The 13,485-nt window shown below is 44.6% G+C and overlaps 1 protein-coding gene across 1 annotated transcript in view; it reads right to left on the bottom strand.

Annotated features, from left to right (window-relative positions):
- Nucleotides 1–9,126, bottom strand: part of LOC142055648 (syntabulin-like) — a 76,125-nt gene extending 66,999 nt beyond the window's left edge. The window contains 4 exon segments of the mRNA XM_075089764.1: nucleotides 1,096–1,556; nucleotides 2,780–2,929; nucleotides 3,924–3,978; nucleotides 9,117–9,126. Of these exon segments, the coding sequence (XP_074945865.1) occupies nucleotides 1,096–1,556; nucleotides 2,780–2,929; nucleotides 3,924–3,978; nucleotides 9,117–9,126 (676 nt within the window).
- Nucleotides 9,127–13,485: the final 4,359 nt, after the last annotated feature.

Raw genomic sequence — 13,485 nt, forward strand, 5'->3', positions numbered from 1 at the left:
ACAAGCCTCCGTGTCACTCAACACTGTAATTTCACAAAAGCTTTAGGTTAGTGCTGCCTAAAGAAATAGCCCACCTTTCTCTGGCCGTTTGCTCCCGTGCACGTCTCACGCTACTCTTGAGCCAGTGCAAAGTGCTGGTATATTTGCCCAGTGAAGCAGCCAGGGAAACTCATTGAGCTTAACAAACAACAAATTAACATTCAGCAAACAAACATGAAAGAGAACTCACTGTATTCTCCTTGATCTCCCTGGTCATGTTCACTGTGCAGATATGTTGGCACCAGAAAGACACCAGCGCGGTGGGTTGGGGGGGGTGGGGAACATGGTGACTGGGAGCAGGAGGACTATTTCTGTAGGCAGCAGTACTCTCAAAAAACGCCAGTTACAAACATCCTGTAGAAAGGCTTTACCTTTTCCATTCTGAAACAAGTAACATGTTTTCAAACCGATTTATAGGGCAAATCAAATAGTCAAGAGCAAAACGGTGGACTAGGACAGAACTGCAAAACAACGCTCTAGTACTGTAAATGAGATCTGTTCCTGCTCCATGAGTACTGAAAGGCCGCATGATAGTTGGTACAACAGGGGCTGCTACAGCCAGATCGCTGGCGAGTCTGCTGCTCCAGTATCTCTTCTTTATTCCTGTCTGAGAAACAGTATTGACGTACCCAAAGACTTCATCATCATCAGGTTCTGTAAAATCAAGTTCTTTCACAAAATGGTTTTCATTAACTCCGTGCTCCACCTTCCTGCATGGAGGTGTCACAGGAGACAAAAGGATGGTCGAGTTTGGCTCACCTGGAGTTAAGTCCACAATGATACCAGAATCACTGAGGCTTTCAAGAGAAATTGACCCAATTCCTTCAGTGAAGAAGGCAGGCTTAGAGGACAGGCATCTTGAGCTCTGAGCTCTGAACATGTTTTGAATGAACTGCTCCCCTTCTAGGCTATATGGCACCACATCAGTCTGGATGGTCTGCTCCACCATCATGTTTCTGACTTTCTCCTCCTCCTCCTGGGAAAAAGTTAGTTTTTCATCCAGAACATTTTCAAGCATCTCTTGATTCACAGTAGAATTGGAGGGAGCTGGCTCACTCAACTCAGAGGTTGTGGTGGTCAAACTCTCTTCAAATAAATCAGTCCCGTTAGCTGTGTCCTCATGAAGAAACAGCCCACTATCTGCCAGCTCCTCCAGAGCTTGGTCCTCTGTGGTGGGGCTGTCTGGCATAGTGGTACACAACGGCTTGCCCTCAGAGTCACATGTGTACTCCGGGCGCTGCTCATCTCTCACAGAGCTCTTCAGGGCCATCTCCATGCTCGACACCAAAGATTCCAGTTTCTTGTTCTCAATGCTTATTTCTAGGAAGTATTTCTGAAATTTTTTGTCTTTCTCAGCCAAGCTGTTCTTCATGCTCTCAATAACTTGCTTGAGTTCTTTAATTTCCCTCCTTGCTTCCAAGAGGCTCAGCTCCATCTCCACATGATTACACTCGTCTTCGATCCAGTCTTCCTTCATACGTTCCACCTGAGCTTTGAGCTTTTCGATTTCTCTTTCCCTGGAGCAAAATAAAAATATCGTAACACTTCTGGTGACTGCCTAGTTAAAGAGTCAACGTGAGGCTCCACCTCACTGGGGTGGCTATGCTGCAAAGATGCTCCAAGGAAGAAGCAAATTCCTCCATGCATCGTTTGCTGCCACCTCTGAGAGAACTGGCAGAGATGTCAGCTGGCTGCCAAGACACACTGGCTGATTCCTAGCTGGAGTCACCAACCTTGCCACACAGCCAGCAGCCTTGTGGGCTATGCTGTGATCCTGGACACTTTGAGGTGAAAGTGGTGGCCTCTGGGTTAGGTCCAACCAGTACAGCGCTTGACATCTCATCTACTGCCTCACCCTGGAGGAAATGACAAACAGCTGCCTGGATGTGTCCCCTGTGCCTGCCAGCAGCTCGTCACGTATAGCCAGAGCCAACAGTGGCCTCAGACAGCAGGATGGCTCAGGGCTGCAGGCACCTGGCTTGCTTTGCACCCGGCTTGCTTTGCACCCCCCCAGCCCAGCATGGATCCAGAGGCTTCTGCCTTCACTTGCAAGCAAGTGGGGAGAAAGGCCCCCTGCGTGAGATCCAGCCCTCACAGGTACAGATGTTGGGCCACCCAAAGCAGGACCAAGGGGTCCCTGGGACTCTACCTTGGGGCTCCATTCAAACAACCCGTTGTGCCCGCTTGGGTTGTGTGTGCTGGAAAGCCAGTTCTCAGAGCACAGCTTTAGTAAAAGAGAGAACATCTGTTGCTGTGTAATGTACATTGTTGCTTCTTCGCTTAGCATCCATACAAAGTGCTATTGCAAAAAAGTCCATATCTAAGCAACAAAACCACAAGCGGGCACACTAGTTTGTGTCAGAGCTTTTCCTTCATTAGGGGAAAAGGGGGACATTTGTCGTCATATTTTCTGAGTGAGGTGGAACTTTTTTTATGTATAAAAGGTCTCAGTGCTAAAGTAGGCTGGTGAAGAACTATCCTTTGAAAGTCTTCTATCGGGAAAGTTCAAAAAAAGGGAAAAAGAGACAGCCATATTTGTAACAAAAGTGCACGGTACATATTCACTGAGCACACAATGAAACCTTAAATACCTGAAAACAACCTAATCAGCCCGACCATATTTCAAATCTCTTAATGAAAACTTTACATGGTCAAGAAAAGAGTACAAATGATCAGGACTCCCATCCCTTAATGCTCCTGAATAAATCTTGTCCAGTCTTATTTCTGAAGTGAAATATACCTTTCTGTAACTTTGCACTCGGATTCCTTCAGCTTTTTTTTCAAATGCCGTATTGTAACTTCTTTCTGCTGCAGAGGAGTCAAATACCGCTCCGGATTTTCTGGCTTAGTGCTGCAATTGTGACCACAAGAAATAGATTTCCCTGATTGCCTGAAACGAAAAAAAACCATCACACCATCACATAACATCACTCCTACAGTTCTTCAGTCCTGGCAAAAAGGAACACATCCCATAGACTGATATGGCGCTTGACTCATTTTGGGCTCCTCAGTGTCCACACAAGTGACTCCCTCTGGCAAATCAAAGTACTTGAGAAAATGGCTGATTTGTGGCTATAGTACAAAATTTACTATTTATCATACTTGTTTTCAGTGCCATTACCTCAAATGAGACATTTAACTTTAAAACACCTAGCCATCTCCTCACCCAAAACGGTGCCCAAGAGCAGGCAGCTGGGCCATTGGCAAGGGCACCCAGCTGCAGACACAGCCAGGTAAGGAAGCGTACAGACTGAGTTCAGCTCCACATGTGAGTTAAGAAGCCGAGCACCCTGAAACCTACATTAATCCTGTCTAGCTTTAGGTGTGTGTCTGACATGCTTGGCTGTTGAGTTGCCTGGGGTGGGAGGAAAGAGAGAGAAAGGGAGGGAGAGAAACAACAATTTCTTCTCTGCAATATGTGTCGCACGCTCCCGCAGGTATTAGTTTTCTTCCCTGTAGAGGAAACTGCACGCAGAGGTACCTAAGGCCGGGCAGGGTGAATTTTCACCCGAGCATACAATATTTTCTATACAACCCCACCCAACTCTCTCCAAAGGAGAAAGGACCTTTCTGTGAAAGAACCAGGAAAGCCACGTGAGAACTGACAGCATAAAACCACGGAAAGGAGCCTGCCTTGGAGTGAAAATCAGCTACAAAGTGCTTTGACTAAAAGTAACCTTGAATTTTACAGTACTGAAACAGTAAAACTTCTACATGGGATAGAGCACACTGTTGATTGTCGAGCCACCAATATGAAGAGTCACACCCATGCTGAGGAGCAACACGACCCCTTTGGCAAGCCAGACAACCAGCTGATGCCCCATTTGAGTGCAGAGAAGGTAAGTCAGTGTGCTGAACACCAGGATGCTGAAATAAAGACTTGCCTCGTCACTTGGCTGCTGTCACTTCCTTTGTTTGAGCCTGAGTTGCTTCTGCTGGCTAAAGAAGCCCCATAATTCTGACGGGTGTTCGCAGGACTCGGCTGGTTTTTGCTCAGTGTTGACAAAGGGACCTTTTCACGGGAAGCAGGTGGGCTGGGTCTGGACTTGTTGGATAAGGATCCATTATTCTGACCATGAAGGCCACAACTGGAGGAGAACCAACATGGTTAAAGCATACTGGATTATCTTTATCACACAACTCATTATGTGTCTTATTTCACGCACAAAGTTGTCTACACACTAAAACAGGTAGATAACTGTGAGTGGCCGGGAAGAAAGTCCTGAAGTCATCAGCCACTGCACACTCTTTCACTGACTGTGGGGCTCTCAGTCTGAATTATGTGATCTAGGGAAATGGTGGCCATTTTCACATTTCTCTGTGGCTAGCACGGTCCCCACTGACTCCACCAGATCATCCACATTCCCTGAACCTCTGACTCCATTAAGTAATGAGAGGACTGCAGCCTGGGCTAGTGCCAAAAGAACCACGCTTCAGCCTTCCCTGGCCAGACCTGCAGAGAGATGCCTGCTCGTGGAGGTTTGCTCTAAGACTGCTTTCATGCTCCTTGGCAAGCAGCCTGAGGGATCACAGTGTGTGATGAAAACCGATTTGTTTGAGCCACTGTTCCTTTCTCTCTTTGGCATAGAGGGTGCTTCTGCTGCCACTGTCAACTATTCATAGAATCATAGAAGAGAACCATAGAATCATTAAGGTTGGAAAAGACCCCTAGGATCATCAAGTCCAACTGTCAACCCAACATCACCAAGTCTCCTAAACCATGCCCTGAGGTGCCACATCTACACATCTTTTAAGTACCTCCAGGAATGGCGACTCTGCCTCCTCCCTGGGCAGCCTGTTCCAATGCCTGACCATTCATTTGCTTAGATATAGTTCAAACCCTACTGTGAGCAGGCTGAAATAGTATTAAAATAGACAAAGAAAACCACACATTTTTTTCTTCCTTCCTTCCTTCCTTCCAGTTTCCCTCATACGTATCTACCTTTCTTTTCCCACTCTTTATTAAATAACCTGACTGTCGACTGTGGGCTTGAAAGCAACTGGTATCTGTGCTGCTGGCAACTGCCAAAGGACTGAGGTGCTCTGAGCACAGCTTCCCAAGGTGGGTTCCTCGCTTGCTCACTTGGTTTGTCTTCCTGCACTGCTACACTGCTACCTACATCCTCTCATGGAATCTGTTCTTCTAAACTGTAATGAACGGGCTGGTTTCAGAAAAGAAAAAGGCAAATCCAGCCAACCAAAGAGGCTTGAACATAAAAATTTAAATACCACAGCACTATGAAGCAAGAACTCTCCTCAAGATTCCCTAACTTGGTTTCGTCCCTCCTCTGAAAATGGAACAGTTTATAAGGAAGGTGGCTGCTGCAAACCTTCATCACACTGCTGTGGTTTGGGTGATTTTATAATTATTTTACAATGAAGTGCTGGACTGTGGTTTGTGACAACACTGAGATTTTTCAGAGGAAGTTGAGTCAAACAGTTAAAAGAGAACATATCGCAAAGGAGACCTCTCCTTCCACTTCGTACAGTACAGCATCAACTCTTGGGTGAGGCAGAATTCACATAGACTGTGCGTAACGCAGCAATGCAATTGAAGGAGCATTATTACAGAGGCCTTCTGTCTAATTAAGTGGGTCAGGATGCTCTAATTTAAAGTTACATTTAAATGCACAGAAATACATGCAATGATACAGAATCTTACTGCAAGTAAGGTGATTTTAGGGCTTCATATTATACTTAGTATTTTTCACACACACACACACACACCCCCCGGCCAGTACCTTTACTGGTTAGATTTAATCTAGAGAGTGCTTAGGTAATGTTTATTTTTCTAACAGTCTCATGACACAGATAGGAAACTGCTCATCAAGCATCATTCTGCCAATCTCTGTGCACTGGGGCACACTCCGACCTCAGAGACATCTGTGTGACTTAAGCATAGAGGTATCCCACTGCCAGTCCCGGCCTGGCCTACCTGCCAGCACTTCCACAAAGGGCAGGAAACCCGTCCTGTCAATCTGAACTCTTTGCACCTACTCCAAAAAATGTAACCAGCAGGGATTTTGTGGGTGGAGCACAATGTGCGCTGCTCCACCCAAATGTCCTCACCCTTGCATTCACAAGCTCTCTGGATTTGCACTTCACAAATGATAGGGAGAAATCTTACAGAAATCTTTCTTGAAAGATTTGTTTAGATAGATAACTGATCTATATTTTTTTTTTTTTATTTGCATATAGTTTTAGTTACAGAAAGGTTGGGCAAGGGTGTTGAATACAAAAGCATCAAAGGCAATATTGTCTACTTCTTCCTACAAAAAATAAGGTCATGACCTGGAAAGGGACATGCCAAGCTGACAGTTTATTACAAAGAGAAAACAGTGATAAGACCAAAAGGTTAAGGTTAACTTCTTAGAGGTACTGCTGTTAAGCAACATATACCCAGTTGTCTCCTCCTCCACTCCAGCTGAAGTCTTTTCTGTCTTACCTGAGGGTATCTCCCATACTTGTTATGAACAAACAACAAAAAAATACCTGTCGGCTGATCTGGCCTACTGACATGTTTTGGTCTCAAAAAATATAGCTTTTTTTTCCCCTTTCTCATATTACAGTTCTCATCAGCGTAAGTGCTGCCCAAGAGCATAGTGTTAGCCAAATTGTTTCAAAACTCACACTAGTGGTATTTTATGTATTAGCTGCAAGGCCTTACATAGTAGTCTCTCTCTGCACTAGCAACTCTCTCACTCTTCAGGAAAAATTGCTTTGCTTACTTGTGAGAAAAAGACCTTTTGCTTCCAGCAGCCGACACATGGGCTTCAGGCACTGAGGTACAGCCTGTGTTGCTTGAAGAGCTAAAATTGGTTTTAACCCCTGGAAAAGAAAAGGGACGAGTAAAAACACAGTGGAAATCATAACTCAAAGGCTGTTTTAAAAATCACAATGAACAACAGGCATCATCCCTTTGCCCATCCTGTGTGAATTTTAGCAGTTGCATGAATTTTCCAACATCCCTGATGTCAAGCACGTGATTTGTTCTGGATTTGCAACATTTCTTCAGAAGTGGCACTTAAACAAGAGCAGAGAAAAACCATTTGGACACAAACCCCTCACACTAAAGAAGCCCTTTTAGGACACGGCTAGGAACATTTGTTGTGACAACCTGTTTGCTTTCTTACAGCCGTCAATACAAGAATCAGGCTGCTCACACAGCTCCTGCAGCAGCACACAACTGTAACTGCAGATTTCGCTTGCTTTAAACCATATGAAAAGACTACGCGCTGGGGGAAAAGCCGCTTCCATTTTGGTTTCTGAGACGATGTACACATACATGCATATGTACATATAAATGTGTATAGGCTAATAGGGTATATGTGTCTGCATATGTACACACATATGCAGGTTCTCGTGGCACACAGAAGGACAGTAAAGCAGCTCTAATAGCCTTAAATCAATCCAATAATCACGCGTGGCTCTCAAGTGCTTCTGGGGTGTTAAGCCATCTACCTGATTTCTGACTTTCTATGGATCACAGCTTTTATTTCCCAAGCCCTGGCATGTACAGGGAAAACCGCTTTCATTTTGCTACAAACAGTAGTAGGTAGAGCTACTAAGAAAGTCTTATCACCTGGAAAAATACCCACCCTAAAGTTAGGATTTTTTTCAGTCTGTCACTCAAATGGCAGATGTCCAAAGCCATATCTGGGCCTTACACTGCAAAGCCACAATATTGTACGATGACTTTAAGCTGAGGGAATGGAAATAACTTTCCAACATCCTTTAAACAGCTGGTCGGGGCGAGCATCTCTCACCTGAGAATTTCTGGGCGCCGTCTCACGCACAGACACCCCCAGCCAGCAGCTGCAGACTTACCATGAACCCCATTTTTGCTATATTTTCCATGATGCATCTGCAGATACCATCATCCCCCACTGGGGTGGATAAACCTTCAGCTGCACAGTCTTTCTTAAATCCTTTGCAGAACTGATGGTGATGTGCACGGCTTGTACCCCAGTTGACTAGGTTTGTCGCTGTGACAATGTGATTGCGAAAGCTCACACATCTAAGTCCCAGAACAACCCACCTAAGCAGCATTAACCATGAAAGAGGCTGCCATTCCTCAAAAACCATTTCTTTTGTCTGAACTGGCTATAACACTTGTTTTGCCCTGATCTGAGACTCCCCTGACTAAGAGGATTGTCTTTACCCACCATTTCCCACAAAGGATACCACATATTGAATCATCAGCTTAAGCGGTATCTCAGTTGAAATTCATTCATACATATATTTCCATGCTGCAGCCACTCAGTGTCACAGTGCTGGCAGGCAAGACAACTTGGCACTATGCTCTGACGGAAACGCTCATGCCACGCGTAGTGGCATCCAACACTGAGAGGCCCGTCACTCTGGCCCCAGCCCACCTTGCAGCAGGCTACAAGCAGCAGCACACCCACTCCCTAGGAGCAGAGCTGTGCACTGCTCTGTGCAACGGGAAGAACAACACAGTGACGGCCAACAAAGTACTGCAACGTTTTCCAGGATTGCTTCTTGCCTGCAAGACACTGGAGTGAAATAGTGCAGTATCAAGTGCTGTCCCTGCACTTTATTGCTCAGTGGGCAATGGCACTGAGCTAAGAGAGTGCTGCAAACAGCATCATGCTTTCTGCACTGCCTTTTAGCCTCCTTGCTGCCCTGACAGCACCACTACAGTCACCTAGCTCTAGCTGACAGGGAGGGGAGAGGGGAGCCTGCAACCCCACGACTGCATGCTGTGCTGCCCATGACGAGGAGTGCAGGCAGTGCCAGCTGGCACAACCCAGGCAGAGGCAGAAAAGGCAGTGACGGTACGTCAGACGTGTGTGCACATCTGCCCCATGGGTTGGAGGACCACTGCTTAGGGAGCTAACACCGTCCTACCACAGCACTGCAATTGGCTGGGCAAGGTAGAACAGCTTAGGTATACTTGGTCTGCCAGGACAGTATGCAACCGCATCACATACGTACTTATGTATATGGAGCCAGTATGTACATTTCTTACACAGGTCCACACAATAACCATACATGCATGCCTGGAGTATAGCATCCCAGTCTGCTATTTATAGCCATTACAGATGGTTGGATACCTTGTGGCATGGTCTTCTGGCCTCAAAAGTCAAATTTTGCTTGCACTTGAGCATGTAATATTTTTCCTTCTATAAGAATAAAGCTCAAACTTTCCTGCGTGCATTTGATTGTCCATGTGCTATCTAAATGGTAAGGTTACAACATAGAAAAAAGGAAGAAGTGTCAGTAATACCTGTGACAGGAACACTGACAGCTGAGCAGAACTGGATTCCTAAAACTCAGGATGCATCTGAGTTTAGTAAATCTTTTAAGCTAATTTAGTCTTTTTGTGTAAGTCTTTCTTATTTGCAACTTCACCACTCTTTCATAGCTGCCAAAGTATAGAAACCACAGAACTACCTATCTTCTGACTCCATAAACATGACCTCTTAATATATATCTATGTGTGTGTATATATAGATATAAAAATCATTCTTGATGCTAGGTTTGCATATAGTCACCCAGTGAATCAGAGCTGTAAATGAAACAGCGCTGACAGAGACAGCTTGTCCTCAGAATGTAAAACACTTCAATTTGCTGAGCTTCCGTGCCTTCAAAAGCATCCTGTTACACAGCAAAGAGACAAAAACACAAAATAATATAAGTTCACCACTCCAGTGCAGCTGCTAGAGGAATAAGTAGCATGCTGTCCCTGTAGATAGCTTTATTTAGAGACCCCAAGGGAAGAGAGGGGGCCTGACTGCATAAGAACTTGCAGCAAAGCCATTAGAAACAGCTGGAAAAGTAGAGATAATTCAGTTGTAATGCCCTTTATTGAAAGAATCTGTATTTTTAAAAGACTAAGTTTAATTTATCTTAAAACTTTTAACTCACAGCTACATCTCCAGTTTCAATCTTTAACAGCGTAAGCAGTAATATTTCCAGGAAACATTAATGCTACTTCTTTTCTATTTAATACGGGGTTGTTCCTGCAAGATTGTTTTTGTACACCACAAGCAATCTAGGAAAGAAAACCAGACTGCTCACATGCACGAACAAATGTAAGAAAAAGAAGCTGCTCAGAAGTGATGAAGTCTTGCTTCAGCATTTCCGGCTTTTCTTCAGATAACACCCTTTAAAAAATGACCCATGTTGAGGGCAAAGGCTCCCAGCAGGGAATGTACTCAATTCACAGTGTCAAGCTCAGCTGACAGCGTGTTTTTGTTCCAGTCCCTGGCCTTTGACTTACTATGCGATTTACTATTACTATACATGAGACTCTTGCCTTGCACTTTGCTATAAATTTCACATCCAACAGTAACTGCGTAAATGCAGATATAATCCTGGGAGCAAGGATCAGGACTCTCCTCCACGTAGACTGCTCTATTCTTTGTGTGACAGAGAAGCTGCTCCCATGTGCTCTGCCTCTGCCCACGTCTGACGGATACCCTCTACTACCACGAGGTCTAAAGCCATTGGAGGAAGCTGATGATGCTCTGTAGGTTGCAGTGGTTGAGAACTCTTGTGAGAGGTGTGGATTTGAACTCCTTTGGTCTAAGGAGGGCACTGAACTCAGATCTTTTCCCCGAGCTCTACTTGCTCAGCTGCCACACAAAACAGGGTGGGTGGTAGCACCAGTGCTGGCCATAGTTCAAAGCAATGAAACGTGCTGGTTGCTGGCACTCACAGAGGTGGTCTGGCTCTGGTACAGAGGTTCAGAGTGAATGTGAGGCACGTGCATGGGTGCAAGCAGGGTACAAGTAGGTGGCCAAATCTGGGAGACGGGCACGCCTCTCTGGCCTCTCCTGTGGACTGGGAGAGGTGCGTTCCTGCCTGGCATGCTCTCTGCTGTGAATCTTGGATTGTAGTACCTAACCACCCCCTCTTATTTTATATGCAGTTTAGTCATCAAGCTCAGACTTGCAAGTTGTGCTCCCAGAATGACAGTGAGAACCTGAGCACAGCAATGCCTGGCATCAGCATCCCCTCCCCTATCCCACTGCGCTGGCCAAAGAAGCTATCGCTTGTCACTCTTGGGTGGACATCTACCTGACTGCTTGCCTGTGCTCTCTCATCAGACAGATCTGTTAATCATGTTGCAGCTGATTGCACAGCGCAGTAACAGCTGATAAATTGGCAGCTGGCAAACATGCAGTCAGAGAAGACGTGGAGCAAAACTTTCAGTGTGGGTGACCATCAACTGTTCAAACCTGCTGGGTGAGGAGACTTCCAGCTCAATACCAGGCAGAAGACTTTGGGGAAGAACTTCAACGCAGATCCTGCTTCCCTGCATTTAGATCTAAACTTGATTTTACTTGATCCCCTCAATTCATACTGCTGGTTGTGTGATCTAAACTAATTATGTATCTTGATTTTTGCTCATCTAGTTCACCTACTTTTCTTACTTTGGAAGAAAGTTTGTTATCAAATAATCAAAATTTATCTCATTAAGCAGTTTTCCAATCTCATCTAAATACTATAGCTTTGGTAGTAATCTGAACTGCATTCATGCAAAGTATAAGCACTGCAGATCTCAAAATAAATATGGAATGTGGCTTGTGCGTGCTGTGAAACCACAGTCAGTCAAGATCATCTCTAAAAACAGTCACTACAAACTAATTACTGAGATTGGCTGAGAGCCATCATGTAGACTCTGCATATCACTGTATCCTGAGCCAGCATTTTTCTTCATTGTTTTTAATTCATGGATTTGCAGAGCAGCCACGAGCAGATGTTGAAACAGACAAAGAGCATTACAAGGTGGGGTTTTTTTCCTGCTTTATATACCTTACAGAGATTCTTCGTACGGAAATTAGCCTGACCTAATTATTTTTTGTGATTCTATATGCAGTTTGAGCTCTTCTAACACCACTTTAGAACAGCTCCCAGCAATTTTCCCTTCTCATCCTGAAATGACCTTTGTTGGGGGAACACATGTTCACGGAGAAGAGAACAGTCTGGACAACTTATCGTTCTGTTCAAACCAAAAGGCTCTTTCGATCAGAGATGGAAGGATGCTACTTTGCTACTCCAACCTCATTAGAAACATTGAGACTGGAGGTTCAAGAAATACCAATAGATGTATAACATGATACTCAACTTGTATATGACAGTTTTGGAAAAACCTCCGTGATGTGTAAATCCACCTACAGACAAGTCTTTAATAAGGAAGCATGTGGTGTCACCTCAGGAGTTTTCTCATATGCCTGGCAGTACTACCTGGTGTGCTTGAATAGAAATGAATAGGCTGGTCAGAAGTACTTTTAGAAGCTGGAAAACATCATCTTTGGCAGGGATGACTTAACAGGACACAGAAAGGGAGTGAACTCCGTCATAGACTAGGTCAACATCCCAGCCGTCCCGTTATGTTGGTGGCAGAAGTTTAACAAAGGGCTTTCAGAGGCCTCTTCAACACATCTCCTAAATCTGGTTCCAATGCACAAGGAGGAGAGAGGCTGGCTGGTGCACAGCAACAAACCCCGCAGGCATGCATTCACAGCAGCAAATGCTGCAGGTATGTGTCCACAGCATATATGCAAACGCATTAAATCACATGCTAAACCTGATTCAGCTGAAAGCTTTTGCACAATCACCCTTAATATAAGGCACATGGTTTTCATTCTAATGTGCATAAAACATTTTAAATCAGTTTTACATGTTTTCAACAGGGAAGAGAAAACCACCAGAATGAGAAACATATCTGAGAGGCAACTAACTAAGCAGCCCTGCAATCCCAGGATCAAAAGCAAAATTTGTCATAAAGCTAGTCAAATATTTACTGTAACGCATACCTTGAAATTATTACAAAAAACTATTTAATAGAGATCAAGTGCCATCTACTGAAACGAACAGTAAAACCCTACCCAGTATATTGATAGGTTGCCTAAACTGTATTTCTATAGTTATAAAGAAAGACAAGGTGGGTCTCAAAGCAATGAATGTCAAGTTACGACTGCTGTCATTTGCTTGTTTTTCCCCCCAGTAGCACTCTTAGCATTAAGGAACACTAAGGACAGACATGAAGCCTGTGCTTTTTCAGCCTATTAATCCTTGAGGGTTTGCGGTCACACCGTATTCTGCCAACTTGAGCAAAGACTCACAGCGTGCCAGGTGCCCAGACTTCGAAAGCCAACAACTTCCTATTACTTAGAGAATTTCAGAAGGGAGGAACAGACAACCTGTAATGAAATGCCTCAACATGGAAGCAAGACAAGGCTTGTAATCCAAATAAAATACAAAACAAACTCTGCAGAATTTTCATTTCCTTTAAACACAGCTTACATAACAGTACACCTAAGATACGGTATTATAAGGTACATCTACTGTTTTGTTACAACACATTAAAAGTAATATATTTCAAGCTCCTTGGGGAAGCGATGTCCACCTTGCAGCGGCTGGAGCAGGATTTATGAAAGGATGCCAGGGCCCCAGCTCCACGGGGGGAATTTT

Source organism: Phalacrocorax aristotelis, chromosome 3, assembly GCF_949628215.1.
Source record: "Phalacrocorax aristotelis chromosome 3, bGulAri2.1, whole genome shotgun sequence".
Classification (NCBI taxonomy): domain Eukaryota; kingdom Metazoa; phylum Chordata; class Aves; order Suliformes; family Phalacrocoracidae; genus Phalacrocorax; species Phalacrocorax aristotelis.